The sequence below is a fragment of the Schistocerca gregaria genome, chromosome 2 (assembly GCF_023897955.1).
Source record: "Schistocerca gregaria isolate iqSchGreg1 chromosome 2, iqSchGreg1.2, whole genome shotgun sequence".
NCBI lineage: Eukaryota > Metazoa > Arthropoda > Insecta > Orthoptera > Acrididae > Schistocerca > Schistocerca gregaria.
In genome coordinates this window covers 815,746,965-815,764,016 of record NC_064921.1, presented here as the reverse complement: position 1 = coordinate 815,764,016, position 17,052 = coordinate 815,746,965, and the positions used below count along the sequence as shown (strand labels likewise).

At 38.7% G+C, this 17,052-nt stretch overlaps 1 protein-coding gene across 2 annotated transcripts in view; it reads left to right on the top strand.

The window, feature by feature from the left end:
• Positions 1 to 17,052, top strand: part of LOC126335146 (adrenodoxin-like protein 1, mitochondrial) — a 78,545-nt gene that overhangs the window by 53,069 nt on the left and 8,424 nt on the right. For both annotated transcript variants that reach the window (XM_049998110.1, XM_049998111.1), the window contains one exon: positions 11,407 to 11,547. In XM_049998110.1, the coding sequence (XP_049854067.1) occupies positions 11,407 to 11,547 (141 nt within the window). The remainder of the gene's footprint in view (positions 1 to 11,406; positions 11,548 to 17,052) is intronic.

Below are 17,052 nucleotides of genomic sequence, written 5' to 3'. Positions count from 1 at the left end.
TGGCGACGACTTTGAACGTCGTATACAGGTCTGCCACGGGGCACAAGAGAAATTACAGAATGATGACAGATTTTTTGCATGCATTCTATATAGCAACGAAGCGTCATTCAGCGACTGCGATAACGTAAACCGGCATAATATGCTCTATTGGGCACCGGAAAATCCACAATGGCTGTGACAAGTGGACCATCAGCGACCTTGGAGGGTTAATGTATGGTGCGGCATTGTGGGAGAAAGGATTATTGGCCCCATTTTATCAATGGCAATGTAAATGGTGCAATGTATGCTGATTTCCTATGTGATGTTCTATCGATGTTACTACAAGATGTTTCACTGCATGATAGAATGGCGATGTACTTCCAACATGATGGATGTCCGGCACATAGCTCGGGTGCGGTTGAAGCGATATTCAATAGCATATTTCATGACAGGTGGATTCGTCGTCAAAGCACCATACCATTGCCCGCACATTCACCGGATCTGACTTTCCCGGATTTCTTTCTGTGCGCAAAGTTGAAGGACATTTGCTATCGTGATCCACCGACAACGCCTGACAATATGCGTCACCGCACTGTCAATGCATGTGCGAACATTACGGAAGGCAAACTACTTGTTGTTGGGAGGAATGTCATTATACGTGCTGCCAAATGCATTGAGGTTGACGGACATCATTTTGAGCATTTATTGCATTAATGTGGTATTTACTAGGTAATCTCACTGTAACAGCATGCGTTCTCAGAAATGATAAGTTGACAAAGGTACATGTATCACATTGGAACAACCGAAATAAAATGTTCAAATGTACCTATGATCTGTGTTTTAATATAAAAAACCTACCTGTTACCAACTGTTCGTCTAAAATTGTGAGCCGTACATTTGTGACTATTATAGTGCCATCCACCACAAAGCGAAAAAAGTGGTCCAACTAAAACATTCATATTTCTTTTCATACTACACGAATCTGTAATAAAAATGGGTGTTTCTATTTAAAAAAAAAAAAAAACAAAAAAAAAAACATGCAGTTGATATTCATTTTCCTGTGGCCGCACCATCTAGCGGGCCAACCCTAGCGCCATCTGGTTTCCTCTTTAAAGCTAGATGAGTTTTGTTCTTTGTAGTTCTTTCGTTTGATGCTTATTTTGCGTGATATTTGGCCCAGTCACAATTAATGGACCACCCTGTGCGTGTGCGTGTGCGTGTGTGTGTTATTTTACGCCATACACATAAAGTCAACAAAATTTCTTCATGTAATATGTGTAAGAAATAACACAATACAAAACAAATTCAGCAGGATTCTCCGATTGTGGCGGGCAATCCTCTGAATATCCCAAATTGTATTAGGTAGATTTCAGTACATTGGGAAATCTTGGTGAAGAGAATAGATAATATAATAGTGACTGCAGCTGGGTTACATTGTTCATCAAGTGCACATTGACATCATCATTATTCACCAGAACCAGATTGGAAAATCTCACAAAGTTCTTCCAGTACCAAAGACTGTGTACATACTATGGCTGTCCCATCAAGTTTTTGGAATTACCAGATGAACAGTTTCCTTGTCCTCAGGTATGATGCTCAAAATGGTTCTGCCACATTGAGCACCCATCTTTTCGTAGTTTTAAAAGAAATTTACGGACAGTTTGGACGAAGAATTCAGGAATCGCTTTTTGAAGCCCAAATATTATTGTGACAACATCAAAATCTGGTAAACAATCACCGGTCCACCTCAGAAAATATTTGACAAAAGTTCTCTTTCCCAGTGTGGTAGAAAGATCTGTGTTGTTAGATTTGTGTGGTGGCCAATGTGAATGAACAGTTTTGAGTGTTGTACCTCAAGACAAGGCACTTGTTCATCTGGTGATCCCAAAAGCATCAATGGAACAGGTACAGCACTTGAACATACATTATATTTAATTTTGGAAGAACTTAGCAAGAAGATTGTCAGGTAGGCTTCTGATCAATGATTATGTTGTTTGTGTCCACTTGAAAAACAACATAATTAAGCTGCAGTCATTACAGGATCATTTCTCTTTGCCAATGTTTCACAATGTACTGAAATATGCTTGATACAAATCAAGATATTTAGAAGATTCCCTACCTCAGTTTGAGAACCCTTATGAATTTTGTTTCGTATTTTGTTGTCCATTGTGTGCATTATGTGAAGAAATTTGAATAACTTTGTGTGCGTCGTGCAAAAAAAGTTATGTTTTAAGCATTCTTTAGAAATTATGATTATTATAATGATTTTGTATCATAATAATGATTTACTTATTATTTTCAATTAACAAATACTTTTTATTTTCAGTTAACAAAATAGACACCTGTGAACCTGTAAACTAAAAACAAAAAAGACATGAATTTAAAATGTAATATATTAATTAAAAACATAAAAGAAAACTAGGTAATTAAGTATAATGATGATGCTCTGACAGCATATTGTGTACAGCCTTTTTTCCAATATCAGTATCTCAGAAACCAGCTTTATTACAGATGAATGGATGTGTTGTGAAAGCTTCCTTAATTTTTGTTCTAACATAAGTTTTCGTTTTACAAAATTAAGTAATGGCAGTGGGGTATTTTGCAAAATTTCATGTTATTGTAAAGTTAGTTATACAGTTTTCAAGAATGTTAATTATGTTTCACCTTTTATGTGAAATGTGTTTTTTTGTATATCAGGGTTTTGTAGTTATTCCCACTAAACCTAATAAACCAAATTACTTTTCAGGGTGTGTTTTACCCCTTAAAAATGAAATTGGACAAAAATGAAAAAATACATATTGCACATCTGCCAAGTTTCAGCAAGATTGTTTATTTACACTTTAAAATTTTTCCTTGTCTGTGGGTATTTTTGGTCTGGAGCAACCACAAATTTTGGGGTGATACAAACACTGACTTCCATAATGAGAGAAATGCTGTAACCATCAAATGTCCATGCATTGAAATCTGTGTTGAGAGAAATGTCAACCGTGAACTTTCAGAGTTAGATTCATGATGGTTAATACTCCAAATGTGAAGCTTCATTTTAGGTGGAATGGAATCTCACGAACGCCAACACATCAAATGTGAAGCTTCATTTTAGGTGGAATGGAATCTCAGGAACACCACACATCAGTTAACTTCCAGGAGTCTTACTTTTTGTAAATTTGTAATATCATATGTATTTGCAATGATAAAAGAAATTAATTTTGGATCACGTCACCCATAATGTCTTATGCAATTGCAGTTAACTTTGTATTCCTTGTATCATTTGTGCACTTTTTTTTCAGGACAACTGTGTCAATAAAAGAGCGAAGTATCTTTGAAATGAGCTCCCTGTAATTTTCCTAGATATTGTGTATTAATGAACACCTGGAACTAAATGGCTTTGACAATAAGTCTCAGCTGTCTCCTGAATTGTGTGAAGATCCTGCAGCATATAATTGGCACTATTTGGATTCTTGGTTACTGGGTTTTCACAGTTTTTATTGTTGGATGAAAGTTGGCTTTAATCGCGTTCATCAGTTCATACAGGGAAAGTTGACAGTCCTTGTCATTATATTTCAGGGAAGAAGAATAGTATTCATGTCACTACCTCAGTTACATCCCTGAACATATCAAGTCTTTTCTCTCTTCACTGTGTGATCAAGCATTAAAGTATTTTCATACAAAATGTGTAGTAGTGTTCACCTGAGGCTAGTAAGTGTGAAACAAGTTGAAATGTGTTATGGCCTGTCCAACTTGTCAAGTTTCTCAGCTGATTCAACCATATTTTCCTGTACTCTGATTCTTGAACACTTGACTTTAAATTGCTTAGCCTAGGGAAGTTGGCTCTGTCATTGAGGAACTCTGCTGTTATTCTTGATCCACATAAGAACATCTAGTTTTTTGTTGCAAAGGCAGCTATAATTGGTGAATGTAACTGTTGGGTCTGATGTCTTTGTTGAACTCTCATTACATGGGTAGAAATAAACTTTTTATTGATGTATTGTGTCTGATACTTGTCATGAATTGTTATTGACATTTCCCCCTTGAGATGACTGCCTTTCCCATCCCTCCTTTTCAAAATTGTTTCACAAAATATTTCTAAACCTATTTGTTTCACTTCCATCATTAAACCTCTGTTCTTGAGCTCACTGTCCAAAATAAAACATGAAACTATTAATGTTTTTAAAAACTGATTGCAAAATAATAGATGTGGGGAAAAGAAGAAGATTAACTGAAGAGGCTTCTTTAAAAGTTGGAACGGTGGAAATAATGATCGGGGAAGGAGAGAGATTCAGACAAGACAGCTGAGAGACTTGGAATGCAAATACAGAAACTGAAATAAAGGGAGAAAATGAGAGCAAAGGAAGGGAGAGAGAATACAGAAAAAGAAAACGAGGCAGATAGCGAACAGTGCATCAAGGCATGCGTGCTCCAAAATGGTGCAGTGGACATGGAAGGTAATTAAGATAAAAATGGCAAAGAATTAGTCTTGTTTAATTCAGATATAATGCAGTTGCACAAACAACACATCATTTTCACTTTGAGGGCGAAAAAAAAACTGATGGTTGGAACTTAAATAGTGGCAACTATTTATTTACAGCTCGTACAAAAGAGACATGTGTTTCAAAGTTTTACTGACCTTCAAAGTAGTCGCCAGTATTGTGTGTAACCCGTTACCAGTGATATGGAAGTCGTGGGATCCTCTTAGCAGTGCCAGTTGTGCTGACAGTTCGAGCAGCGCGGTCTGTTGCCCGACAAATTTGTAGCAGTTCTGAAGCGAATGCCGTGAAGTGTTTCCTTCAGTTTAGAAATCGAGTTGAACTCAGGAGGGCTTAAGTCATGGGAGTGCAGTCGGTGGTATAGCACTTAGCAGCCCCATCAGCCAAAGAAATCGGTAACAGCTTGTACTGTACGTGCTGGAGCGTTGTCCTGCAAAATGATGGTCAGGTCCTGCAGAAAGTGTCATCACTTCTGTCTGTAAGCTGGTTGTAGGTTGTGTTTCAAAAATGAACAGCATAGAGACAGAAGTGATGTCAATTTCTGCAGGGCTGACCATCATTTTGCAGGACAATGCTCAAATAAGTATAGTGCAAGCTGTTACTGATTTCTGTGACTGATGGGGCTACTAAGTGCTATACCACCTACTGCACTCCCCTGACTTAAGCCCTCATGAGTTCATCTTGATTTCTAAACTGAAGGAAACACTTCACGGCATTTGCTTCAGAACTGCTACAAATTTGTCGGGCAATAGACTGCACCACTCGAACTGTCAACACAACTGGCACTGCAAAGAGTATCCTAAGACTTCCACATTGCTGGCAACGGGCTATACACAATACTGGTGACTACTTTGAAGGTCAGTAAACCTTTAAAACACGTATCTATTTTGTACGAGCTGTAAATAAATAGTTGCCACAATTAAAGTTAAAACCCTCGTAGGTAGGAAAGGCTGTGGATTGGAGTGAGGCTAACATTTTACATCCAGGTGTTTGGAGGAATGTAATAAAGACATGAACACCCCAGAAGAGAAAGAAGAATATTTAAAGAACACGCAAATAATAATGAAATGCAAGAAATGGTCAGGGTAATGATGAAATGTTGGACAGAGAGTATGATAACATTAAAAAAAAAACAAAAATATGTATTACAAAGGTTTCATTGTTAGTGTGAGCAGGAGGAAACTATGTAAAAGGGAGGGGAAGGGGATAAGGTGGAGAAAGTTTTAAGAAAATATAATGAAGGCCATTAAGATTGCAAGAACCAAGTATATGCTTGAAAATCCATTACTTTACAGATCTTGGAAGGGCCAATAGTCAATGAAATTACTTTTGAGGTGAAAAAATGCCCCAAAACCCCTGTTATATGCAATATCACAATGTTATTTACAAGTAACCATTCATGTTTATTTCTCCTCCTGTACTCTTCATCTCTAATATCTTTTTACTACTTGTGGAACCCATCCACAGATCCTGTTAACTAGAATACTATCACAGAAGTGACTTGACTTGTGGTTATGTTTCAACTGCTTGTGCTTGGAGTTGAATTTTCTATTTTAATATGCTTTCCACAGCTGTAATACAAAATTCTTGGTCTTGAACCCTTTGCTACTCAGTGAAGGCTATTTTTCTGTGTTAAAAAAATAGGGCTCAGATTGTTGTTGTTCTGAATGATTAGACCATTCAGATAGCATTTTTCGTCAATATACATATATCTGTTACAAAATGCAATCAGAGATTAAAAATAATTTATTTTAAAAATAATTTATTTTAAAAATAATTTATTTTTCCTGACGCTTAAATCTATACTCGATGTTAACAAATTTTTCTTCTTCAGAAACGCTTTTCTTGCCATTGCCAGTCTACATTTTATATCCTCTCTACTTCGACCATCATCAGTTATTTTGCTCCCCAAATAGCAAAACTCCTTTACTAGTTTAAGTGTCTCATTTTCTAATCTAATTCCCTCTGCAACACCCGACTTAATTCGACTACATTCCATTATCCTCGTTTTGCTTTTGCTGCTGTTCATCTTATATCCTCCTTTCAAGACACTGTCCATTCCATTCAACTGCTCTTCCAAGTCCTTTGCTGTCTCTGACAGAATTACAATGTCATCGGCGAACTTCAAAGTTTTTATTTCTTCTCCATGGATTTTAATACCTACTCCAAATTTTTCTTTTGTTTCCTTTACTGCTTGCTCAATATACAGATTGAATAACATTGGGGAGAGGCTACAACCCTGTCTCCTTCCCTTCCCAACCACTGCTTTCCTTTCATGTCCCTTGATTCTTATAACTGCCATCTGGTTTCTGTACAAATTGTAAATAGCTTTTGGCTGCCAGTATTTTACCCCTGCCACCTTTAGAATTTGAAAGAGAGTATTTCAATCAACATTGTCAAAAGCTTTCTCCAAGTCTACAAATGCTAGAAACGTATGTCTGCTTTTCCTTAATCTTTCTTCTAAGATACGTCGTAAGGTCAGTATTGCCTCACGCGTTCAAGTATTTCTACGGAATCCAAACTGGTCTTTCCTGAGGTAGGCTTCTACCTGTTTTTCCATTCGCCTGTAAAGAATTCGTGTTGGTATTTTGCAGCTGTGACTTATTAAACTGATTGTTTGGTAATTTTCACATCTTTCAACACCTGCTTTCTTTGGGATTGGAATTATTATATTCTTCTTGAAGTGTGAGGGTGTTTCGCCTGTTTCATACATCTTGCTCACCAGATAGTAGAGTTTTGTTAGGACTGGCTGTCCCAAGGCTGTCAGTAGTTCCAATGGAGTGTTGTGTACTCCGGTGGCCTTGTTTCAACTCAGGTCTTTCAGTGCTCCGTCAAACTCTTCACGCAGTATCGTATCTCCAATTTCATCTTCAACCTACATCCTCTTCCATTTCCATAATATTGTCCTCAAGTACATTGCCCTTGTATAGATCCTCTATATACTTCTTCCACCTTTCTGCTTTCCCTTCTTTGCTTAGAACTGGGTTTCCATCTGAGCTCTTGATATTCATACAAGTGCTTCTCTTTTCTCCAAAGGTCTCTTTAATTATCCTGTAGGCAGTATCTATCTTACCCCTAGTGAGATAACCCTCCTTACATTTGTCTTCTAGCCATCCCTGCTTAGCCATTTTGCACTTCCTGTCGATCTCATTTTTGAGACGTTCGTATTCCTTTTTGCCTGCTTCATTTACTGCATTTTTATATTTTCTCCTTTTATCAATTAAAATCAATATTTCTTCTGTTACCCAAGGATTTCTACTAGTCTTCGTCGTTTTACCTGCTTGATCCTCTGCTGCCTTCACTACTTCATCCCTCAGAGCTACCCATTCTTCTTCTACTGTATTTCTATCCCCAATTCCTGTCAATTGTTCCCTTATGCTCTCCTTGAAACTCTGTACAACCTTTGGTTCATTCAGTTTATCCAGGTCCCATCTCTTTAAATTCCCATCTTTTTGCAGTTTCTTCAGTTTTACTCTACAGTTTATAACCAATAGATTGTGGTCAGAGTCCACATCTGCCCCTGGAAAAGTCTTACAATTTAAAACCCTGTTCCTAAATCTCTGTCCTACCATTATATAACCTATCTGATACCTTTTAGTATCTCCAGGGTTCTTCCATGTATACAACCTTCTTTCATGATTCTTGAACCAAGTGTTAGCTATGATTAAGTTATGCTCTGTGCAAAATTCTACCAGGCGGCTTCCACTTTCATTTCTTAGCCCCCAATCCATATTCACCGACTACGTTTCCTTCTCTCCCTTTTCCTACACTCGAATTCCAGTCACCCATGACTATTAAATTTTCGTCTCCCTTCACTATCTGAATAATTTCTTTTATTTCATCATACATTTCTTCAATTTCTTCGTCATCTGCAGAGTTAATTGGCATATAAACTTGTACTACTGTAGGAGGTGTTGGCTTCGTATCTATCTTGGCCTCAATAATGTGTTCACTATGCTGTTTGTAGTAGCTTACCCGCATTCCTATTTTCCTATTCATTATTAAACCTACTCCTGCATTACCCCTATTTGATTTTGTGTTTATAACCCTGTAGGCACCTGACCAGATGTCTCGTTCCTCCTGCTACAGAACTTCACTAATTTCCACTATATCTAACTTTAACCTATCCATTTCCCTTTTTAAATTTTCTAACCTACCTGCCCGATTAAGGGATCTGACATTGCACGCTCCAACCCGTAGAACGCGTTTTCTTTCTCCTGATACCGACATCCTCCTGAGTAGTTCCCGCTCGGAGATCCGAATGGGGGACTATTTTACCTCCAGAATATTTTACCCAAGAGGACAACATCATCATTTAATCATACAGTAAAGCTGCATGCCCTCGGGAAAAATTATGGCTGTAGTTTCCCCTTGCTTTCAGCCGTTCGCAGTACCAACACAGCAAGGCCGTTTTGGTTATTGTTACAAGGCCAGATCAGTTAATCATCCAGACTGTTGCCCTTGCAACTACTGAAAAGGCTGCTGCCCCTCTTCAGGAACCACATGTTTCTCTGGCCTCTCAACAGATAGCCCTCCGTTGTGGTTGCACCTAGGGTACGGCTATTTGTATCACTGAGGCACGCAAGCCTTCCCACCAATTGCAAGGTCCATGGTTCATGGGGGGATAACTATATTATGACTAAAATAAATTTAAGGAGACAGTAGTATTAAGCAAAGAGAACTGGGAGGGACAAAACCTTGCTCTGAATGAGAATCAGTCTTGCGAACATGGCATTAGGACTCCAGCATGCTGCCTAGTATGCTACAAGCAACAATATGTTCATATGGAGTGTTTACATATATCAAAATGATCCTCACAGAAATAAAAACATGTAGTGACCATTATGTCATTTGGATCTCCAAGAGCATGTTGCAACTAGATTTTATGTATCTTCTCATTTTTTTAAACAATTTTTATGGTGTATTTCTACAATTTGTACTTTGATACATTTGTACCATAAGGAACTACAGACCATTTGTAACCCATTTTCTGAAATGTAATTTCCTAAAGAAGATATCACTGTGAATGAGCTTTATAACAGTATGAGCAGTGTGCTACCGAGTGACGTCGTGGGCATCACATGTCTCAAATGAAGCTTTCTAGTTGGCTTTTATTATTATTATTGTTGTTGTTGTTGTTAAGCAAAGAAGGGAAGGCAGAAAGGTGGAAGGAGTATATAGAAGGTTTATACAGGGGCTATGTACTTGAGGACAATATTATGGAAATGGAAGAGGATGTAGATGCAGACGAGATAGGCGAAACGATACTGCGTGAAGAGTTTGACAGAGCACTGAAAGACCTAAGCCGAAACAAAGCCTCGAGAGTAGACAACATTCCATTAGAACTACTGACGGCCTTGGGAGAGCCAGTCATGACAAAACTCTACCAGCTGGTGAGCAAGATGTATGAGACAGGCGAAATACCCTCAGACTTCAAGAAGAATATAATAACTCCAATCCCAAAAGAAAGCAAGTGCTGACAGATGTGAAAATTACCGAACTGTCAGTTTAATAAGTCACAGCTGCAAAATACTAACACAAATTCTTTACAGACGAATGGAAAAACTGTTAGATGTGGACCTCGGAGAGGATCAGTTTGGATTCCGTAGAAATGTTGGAACACATGAGGCAATACTGACCTCACAACTTATCTTAGATAAAAGATTAAGAAAAGGCAAACCTACGTTTCTAGCATTTGTAGACTTGGAGAAACCTTTTGACAATGTTGACTGGAATACTCTCTTTCAAATTCTGGAGGTGGCAGGGGTAAAATACAGGGAGCGAAAGGCTATTTACAATTTGTACAGAAACCAGATGGCAGTCATAAGAGTCGAGGAGCATGAAAGGGAAGCAGTGGTTGGGAAAGGAGTGAGACAGGGTTGTAGCCTCTCCCCAATGTTATTCAATCTGTATATTGAGCAAGCAGTGAAGGAAACAAAAGAAAAATTCGGAGTAGGTATTAAAATCCATGGAGAAGAAATAAAAACTTTTGAGGTTCATCGATGACATTGTAATTCTGTCAGAGACAGCAAAGGACTTGGAAGAGCAGTTGAATGGAATGGACAGTGTCTGGAAAGGAGGATATAAGATGAACATCAACAAAAGCAAAATGAGGATGTAGTCGAATTAAATTGGGTGATGCTGCACGAATTAGATTAGGAAATGAGACGCTTAAAGTAGTGAGTTAGTTTTATTATTTAGGGAGCAAAATAACGATAATGGTCGAAGTAGAGAGGATATAAAATGTAGACTGGCAATGGCAATTAAAGCGTTTCTGAAGAAGAAAAATTTGTTAACATCGAATATAGATTTAAATGTCAGGAAGTCGTTTCTGGAAGTATTTGTATGGAGTGTAGCCATGTATAGAAGTGAAACATGGACGATAACTAGTTTGGACAAGAAGAGAATAGAAGCTTTTGAAATGTTGTGCTACAGAAGAGTGCTGAAGATTAGATGGGTAGATCACATAACTAATGAGGAGGTGTTGAATAGGATGGGGGAAAAGAGGAGATTGTGGCACAACTTGACTAGAAGAAGGGATCGGTTGGTAGGACATGTTCTGAGGCATCAAGGGATCACCAATTTAGTATCTGAGGGTAGCGTGGAGGGTAAAAATCGTAGAGGGAGACCAAGAGATGAATACACTAAGCAGATTCAGAACGATGTAGGTTGCAGTAGGTACTGGGTGATGAAGTAGTGTGCACAGGATAGAGTAGCATGGAGAGCTGCAGCAAACCAGTCTCAGGACTGAAGACAACAACAACAACAACAACAACAACGTTGTTGTTATTTGTGTGAATGCTGAAATTCATGAGGAAATAAGAATGTTTTGATCATAAAATAACATAATTAGTCTTTTAAGACAATTTCCAGAAAACAGCTGTTACTAATTGTCTCAGCTGATATTGTCACCTGTAATATCATTGATATGTTTTATTGGCAGGTGCTTGTGAAGCATCGTTAGCTTGCACAACTTGCCATATTTATGTGCTTGGAGATTATTTGGACAAACTTCCACCTGCTGAAGAACAAGAAGAGGACCTGCTTGATCTTGCTCCCTTTCTTAAGGAAAATTCAAGACTAGGTAAGAAAATCTCATTATTCTGATTATCAAGTTGCACAGAGGAGCAGATTGTAACAGATATGTACAAAAGATGCTAAATTCAGTAGTTTTTGAAAGTTTGAATGCTTCTGTGGCCAAGGCTAAGGAAATAAATGGAGAGATAGGCAGTTTGTAAGAGTCGAACCAATCCATATCAATAAAAGTCAAATGGGATAGATTTTGAGGGAAAACAACAAATAATGCTAACAACATACAAGATCTAAAAACATAAGTTATAAGGGGATAAGCAACATGTTAGAGATATGCCAAAAATAAAAGACAACAATAGAAGCCACACAAAATCAAAAATCAAAATGGGGAATAAATATATCGTTTACACTTTGGTGGTTTGAGCAGAAATAGTGTTGTTGTTGTTGTGGTCTTCAGTCCTGAGACTGGTTTGCTGCAGCTCTCCATGCTACTCTATCCTGTGCACACTTCTTCATCATCCAGTACCTACAGCAACCTACATCTTTCTGAATCTGCTTAGTGTATTCATCTCTTGGTCTCCCTCTACGATTTTTACCCTCCACACTACCCTCCGATACTAAATTGGTGGTCCCTTGATACCTCAGAACATGTACTGCCAACCGATCCCTTCTTCAGGTCAAGTTGTGCCACAAACTTCTCTTCTCCCCAATCCTATTCAATACTTCCTCACTAGTTATGTGATCTACTGATCTAATCTTCAGCATTCTTCTGTAGCACCACATTTCGAAAGCTTCTATTCTCTTCTTGTCTAAACTATTTATTGTCCATGTTTCACTTCCATACATGGCTACACTCCATACAAATACTTCCAGAAACGACTTCCTGACATTTAAATCTGTACTTGATGTTAACAAATTTCTCTTCTTCAGAAACGCTTTCCTTGCCATTGTCAGTCTACATTTTATATCCTCTCTGCTTCAACCATCATCAGTTATTTTGCTCCCCAAATAGCAAAACTCCTTTACTACTTTCAGCGTCTCAATTCCTAATCTAATTCCCTCAGCATCACCCGATCTAATTCAACCATTCCATTATCCTCATTTTGCTTTTGTTGATGTTCATCTTATATCCTCCTTTCAAGACACTGTCCATTCTGTTCAGCTGCTCTTCCAAGTCCTTTGCTGTCTCTGACAGAATTACAATGTCATCGGCGAGCCTCAAAGTTTTTATTTCTTCCCCATGGATTTTAATACCTACTCCGAACTTTTCTTTTGTTTCCTTTACTGCTTGCCCAATATACAGATTGAATAACATCGGGGAGAGGCTACAACTCTCACTCCCTTCCCAACCACTGCTTCCCTTTCGCACTCCCCCCCCCCCCCCCCCCCCCCCCCCTCCGACGCGTATAACTGCCATCTGGTTTATGTACAAATTGTAAATAGCCTTTCGCTCTCTGTATTTTACCCCTGCCACCTTCAGAATTTGAAAGAGAGTATTCCAATCAACATTGTCAAAAGCTTTCTCTAAGTCTACAAATGCTAGAAACCTAGGTCTGCCTTTCCTTAATCTTTCTTCTAAGATACATCGTATGGTCAGTATTGCCTCACATGTTCCAACATTTCTACAGAATCCAAACTGATCTTCCCCGAGGTAGGCTTCTATCAGCTTTTCCATTCATCTGTAAATAATTTGTGTTAGTATTTTGCAGCTGTGACTTATTAAACTGATAGTTTGGTAATTTTCACATCTGTCAACACCTGTCAAATTATTAGAGACCAGTTCCTGCTTAGGTACCATATCATAAACATATAAATCAAAAAGTAATACAGCTGACTGAAATTTAATTGCTTGCTTATCACCATAAAACCACACACACACACACACACACACACACACACACACACACACACACACACACACACACACACACAATTTTCCCCGTCTGTTTGTAAGCAAAGGTTAAAAGAAGATCTAAGCAGTAACATAGTAATTTCAAAAGCTGTCGATTAATATCATCCCAAAAGATGAAAATAGCCTTTTACAATATGTGAGGGCAGCTCTTGAGGCGGGGGGGGGGGGGGGGGTGCATGGGAATGGGATGGGGAGACTGTTTGGCACATTTGATCACGTCAGTCATCCAGTAAATTAGTATTCATCTTGTTGTTCTTGAAACGATGCACTTATACTGCAAGCTGTGTGTCATATTGGATTGTCCCACTGTTGGATGACATTATATGGAGGAAAATCAAACTGCATGTTGATGTAGGGATGGACATGGTTTTCAGTGATATATGTATACTTGCATTGACCCATTGTATCCTCCAGAATGATGAGATCATCCAGGGAATGCCACAAAAATAATCCCCACACCATAACACTCCCTCATCCTGCCTGGACCCTTCCAAAAATAGGTACAGGATGTTTCCTTTCAGATGATGGAGCATAAAACATGAGACATCTGAAAAGGCCACTTGCCGCCACCCAGTGGACGTCCAGTTGCGGTACTGCTGTGCAAATTCCAGCTGTCCTTGCCGATGAACAGCAGCCAGCATGGTTGCATGATCCTACCAACCTGCTGCAGAGGCCCATACATAGTAATGTTCACTGAATGGTCATTGAGGAGACACTGTATGTAGGCCCTTGGTTCATCTGGGTGGTCAGTTGCTCAACAATTGAATATCTGTTTACGTGCTCACATTTCTGCAGGTCATATACCCCTGTCTTCTAAGGCCTGTAGTGGATCACAGTTACCTCGTCACTGGTTTTGAATAGTGCCATTTTGCCATGCACAGTATACTTTAATTATGGTCGCATACGAAAAGTTTACAGACGTAGTGGTTTCGGAGATGCTTCCACCCTTGGCCCAAAAGCCAGTGATCATACCCTATTGAACATCTGATAAATCTCTCTGTTTCCACAATACAATGAGGACTGAAGTGTTTTCCATGTGTCCCCGACATACTTTACATGCTGTATGGTGCTAGTGCTGCCACCTGCATTCTGTGAGTGGTTATTGCACGTTGATGTAGAGTATAGGTAGTGCTCACTTTAATGTGATTGGACCGTGTATAAACTAAGAGTAATTACAAATAGTGTTTGTCAGTTTAACTTAAATTGTAATTACTTTTCTGTTGAGAAACTATCCAGTGATGGTTTGTAGCTTTCTGTGTGGCTTCATAACTGAGTTGTCAGTATGGCAAAACACTATGCAAGGGGCTCAGGTTCGAAAACCAGCTGGACCAGAGATTTTCTCCTCTCTGAGACTGTGTGTTGTGTTGTCTCCCTCATCACATCATCCTCATCAACATGCAAGTCACCTATGTGGCATCAACTAAAAGGACTTGCACCAGGTGACCTGTCTACCCGACGGGAGGCCCCTAACCACATGATGTTTCATTTAATTTTGTTTCATTTCTATCTTTCCCCATATCCAAAGAAAGGGGAAAATAGAAAATGAGGAACAGGACAGAGAACACCTTTCTCAATACATCTACATCTACACACATACCCCTCAAGGCACTGTATGATGTATCGCTGAGGGTGATTTGTACCACTACTAGTGGTTTCCTTTCCTGTTCCAAGAGTCGAAGGAGTGAGGGTATAATGACTGTCTATGTGTGTCCATATGAACCCTAATTTCCCTTAACTTCAAGGGTCGTATGTGAAATGTACTTTGGTGGCAGTAGAATCGTTCTGCAGTTATGGTTCAAATTTTCTCAATAGTGTTTCATGAAAAGAACTGCACCTCTCCTCCGGGGATTCCATTTGAGTCCATGGAGAGTCTTTGTAATACTTGCATGTTGATCAAAGCTACCGATGCCAAATATAGCAGCATGCCTCTGAATTGCTTCAACATCTTCCTTCAATCCAAACTAGTGGGGATTCCAAAACTTTCATTACAACTAGGAAGTCATTACCACAACCTAGTTGTTACGAGAAAGTTTTGGAATCCTCCACCAGGTTGGATTAAAGGAAGATGTTGAAGCAATTTAGAGGCATGCCTGCCAGAATAACTTTCTCCATGCACGCAAGGTGTTAGTATTTCATAGCCATGCGACATGGCAAACCACGCCCCCTTACAGAATGTATGAATGGCTTCTTGTGTAAAACCTGTATTACACAGTGTGCCATTATCATATACTCCAATAAACCACTGGTGAAGCAATACATTATTAAGATAGAATAGCTTGTCAAAGCATATGTGATGTATCAACTCAGTGATGAGTTGTCCAGCACTTTATAATTGTGTTCTACGTTTTGGGGCAAACAGGAACAATAAATAGACTAAAAGAAACAACTTTTTCCCACTGAGATTGTCTATTCATTCGAACAAAAGTTTTATATTTTACTTATTGTTCACGTCTAGCCATTATGCCATTTTCGAGTGAGTGTGTAAAAAATAGGAACCCCCATTTTTTATTACAGGGTGTATACGACCCGGGACAACCGGGAGATCCAGGTAAAACTTGGGAATTTTTTCATCCGGTAGAAAACCGGGAAAAACCTGGGAATTGTTTAGAATTCCGGGAATTTTTCATTGTTTTGGTTTCCAGTTAAATTTTTGTGATTTTGACTGGTAAGAACCAATACTCTAACTAAGGATATTACTGTATCCCACTACTGCAGATAATTCTGCAGCAACAAAACATGAACAGGAGAAAATAAAATAAAGAAAATAAAACTTAAGTTGCAAAGGAAATGTGCAGTATACAACAACAAAACAATGCTCATACAAGCGTCTGCCAACAGCAAAGTGTGTCAAAGGCTTTAGGAAGACTATGCATTCATTTGTGACAACAAATTGCCTCCGATGAGCGTGGCGTGACAACTGTTTAAATTAGATTTGTTTGGGCAGTTGCTGGTGGGCTCTTGTGCATGCACAGTTAAGTTGCGTATGAGTAGTACCTTCTCCCGCTTCTTGTTAAGATGTGTGGTTGGGCGCCACTGCTTAATATTGCCCCAGTTAGGAAATTAGTAAATCTGGGGCTGATGCAAAGAGCAGTCTGAGTTGCGGTGGGGAGGTGAGTCGTCTCCACATGACCTGTGTTTACATTTAGTGATTTTGTTGTTTCCTCTTCGTTTATTGCTCTCATGTTAAATGATAACAAAACGGATTTTTGTGGCCGGGAGCTATCAAATGAATTAAAATACATTCGCGTAATTACGGAAGGCTAAAATATGTTATTAGTTTTAAATTTTCTTTCCACCTTTCTGACAGTCAAACATTAATCGCCTTACAGAACAATGAAATTATTTTGGCTGGTTCGCAAAAGAGATTTGGCTTTTATTAATCTTTTCTGTTGAGGCAGTCAATTTATTTGAAACGAAGTGTCTAATTTCACACTATTGGCTAGTTTCAACTGTTCGCTGCATATCAAGTGCACGTTTCGCATTATGCCATAATAAAGAACCAGACCCGAGATAATACAGTATTGGTACTCCAAGAAAATTTGCATATGAATGTGCACTTGGGCCGAATTGTGTGTTTTAGTATGGTTTATGAAATTCCGATGCTCTTGAAGTATCCTCTGATGTCTTGTTTCTTTTATGACATAA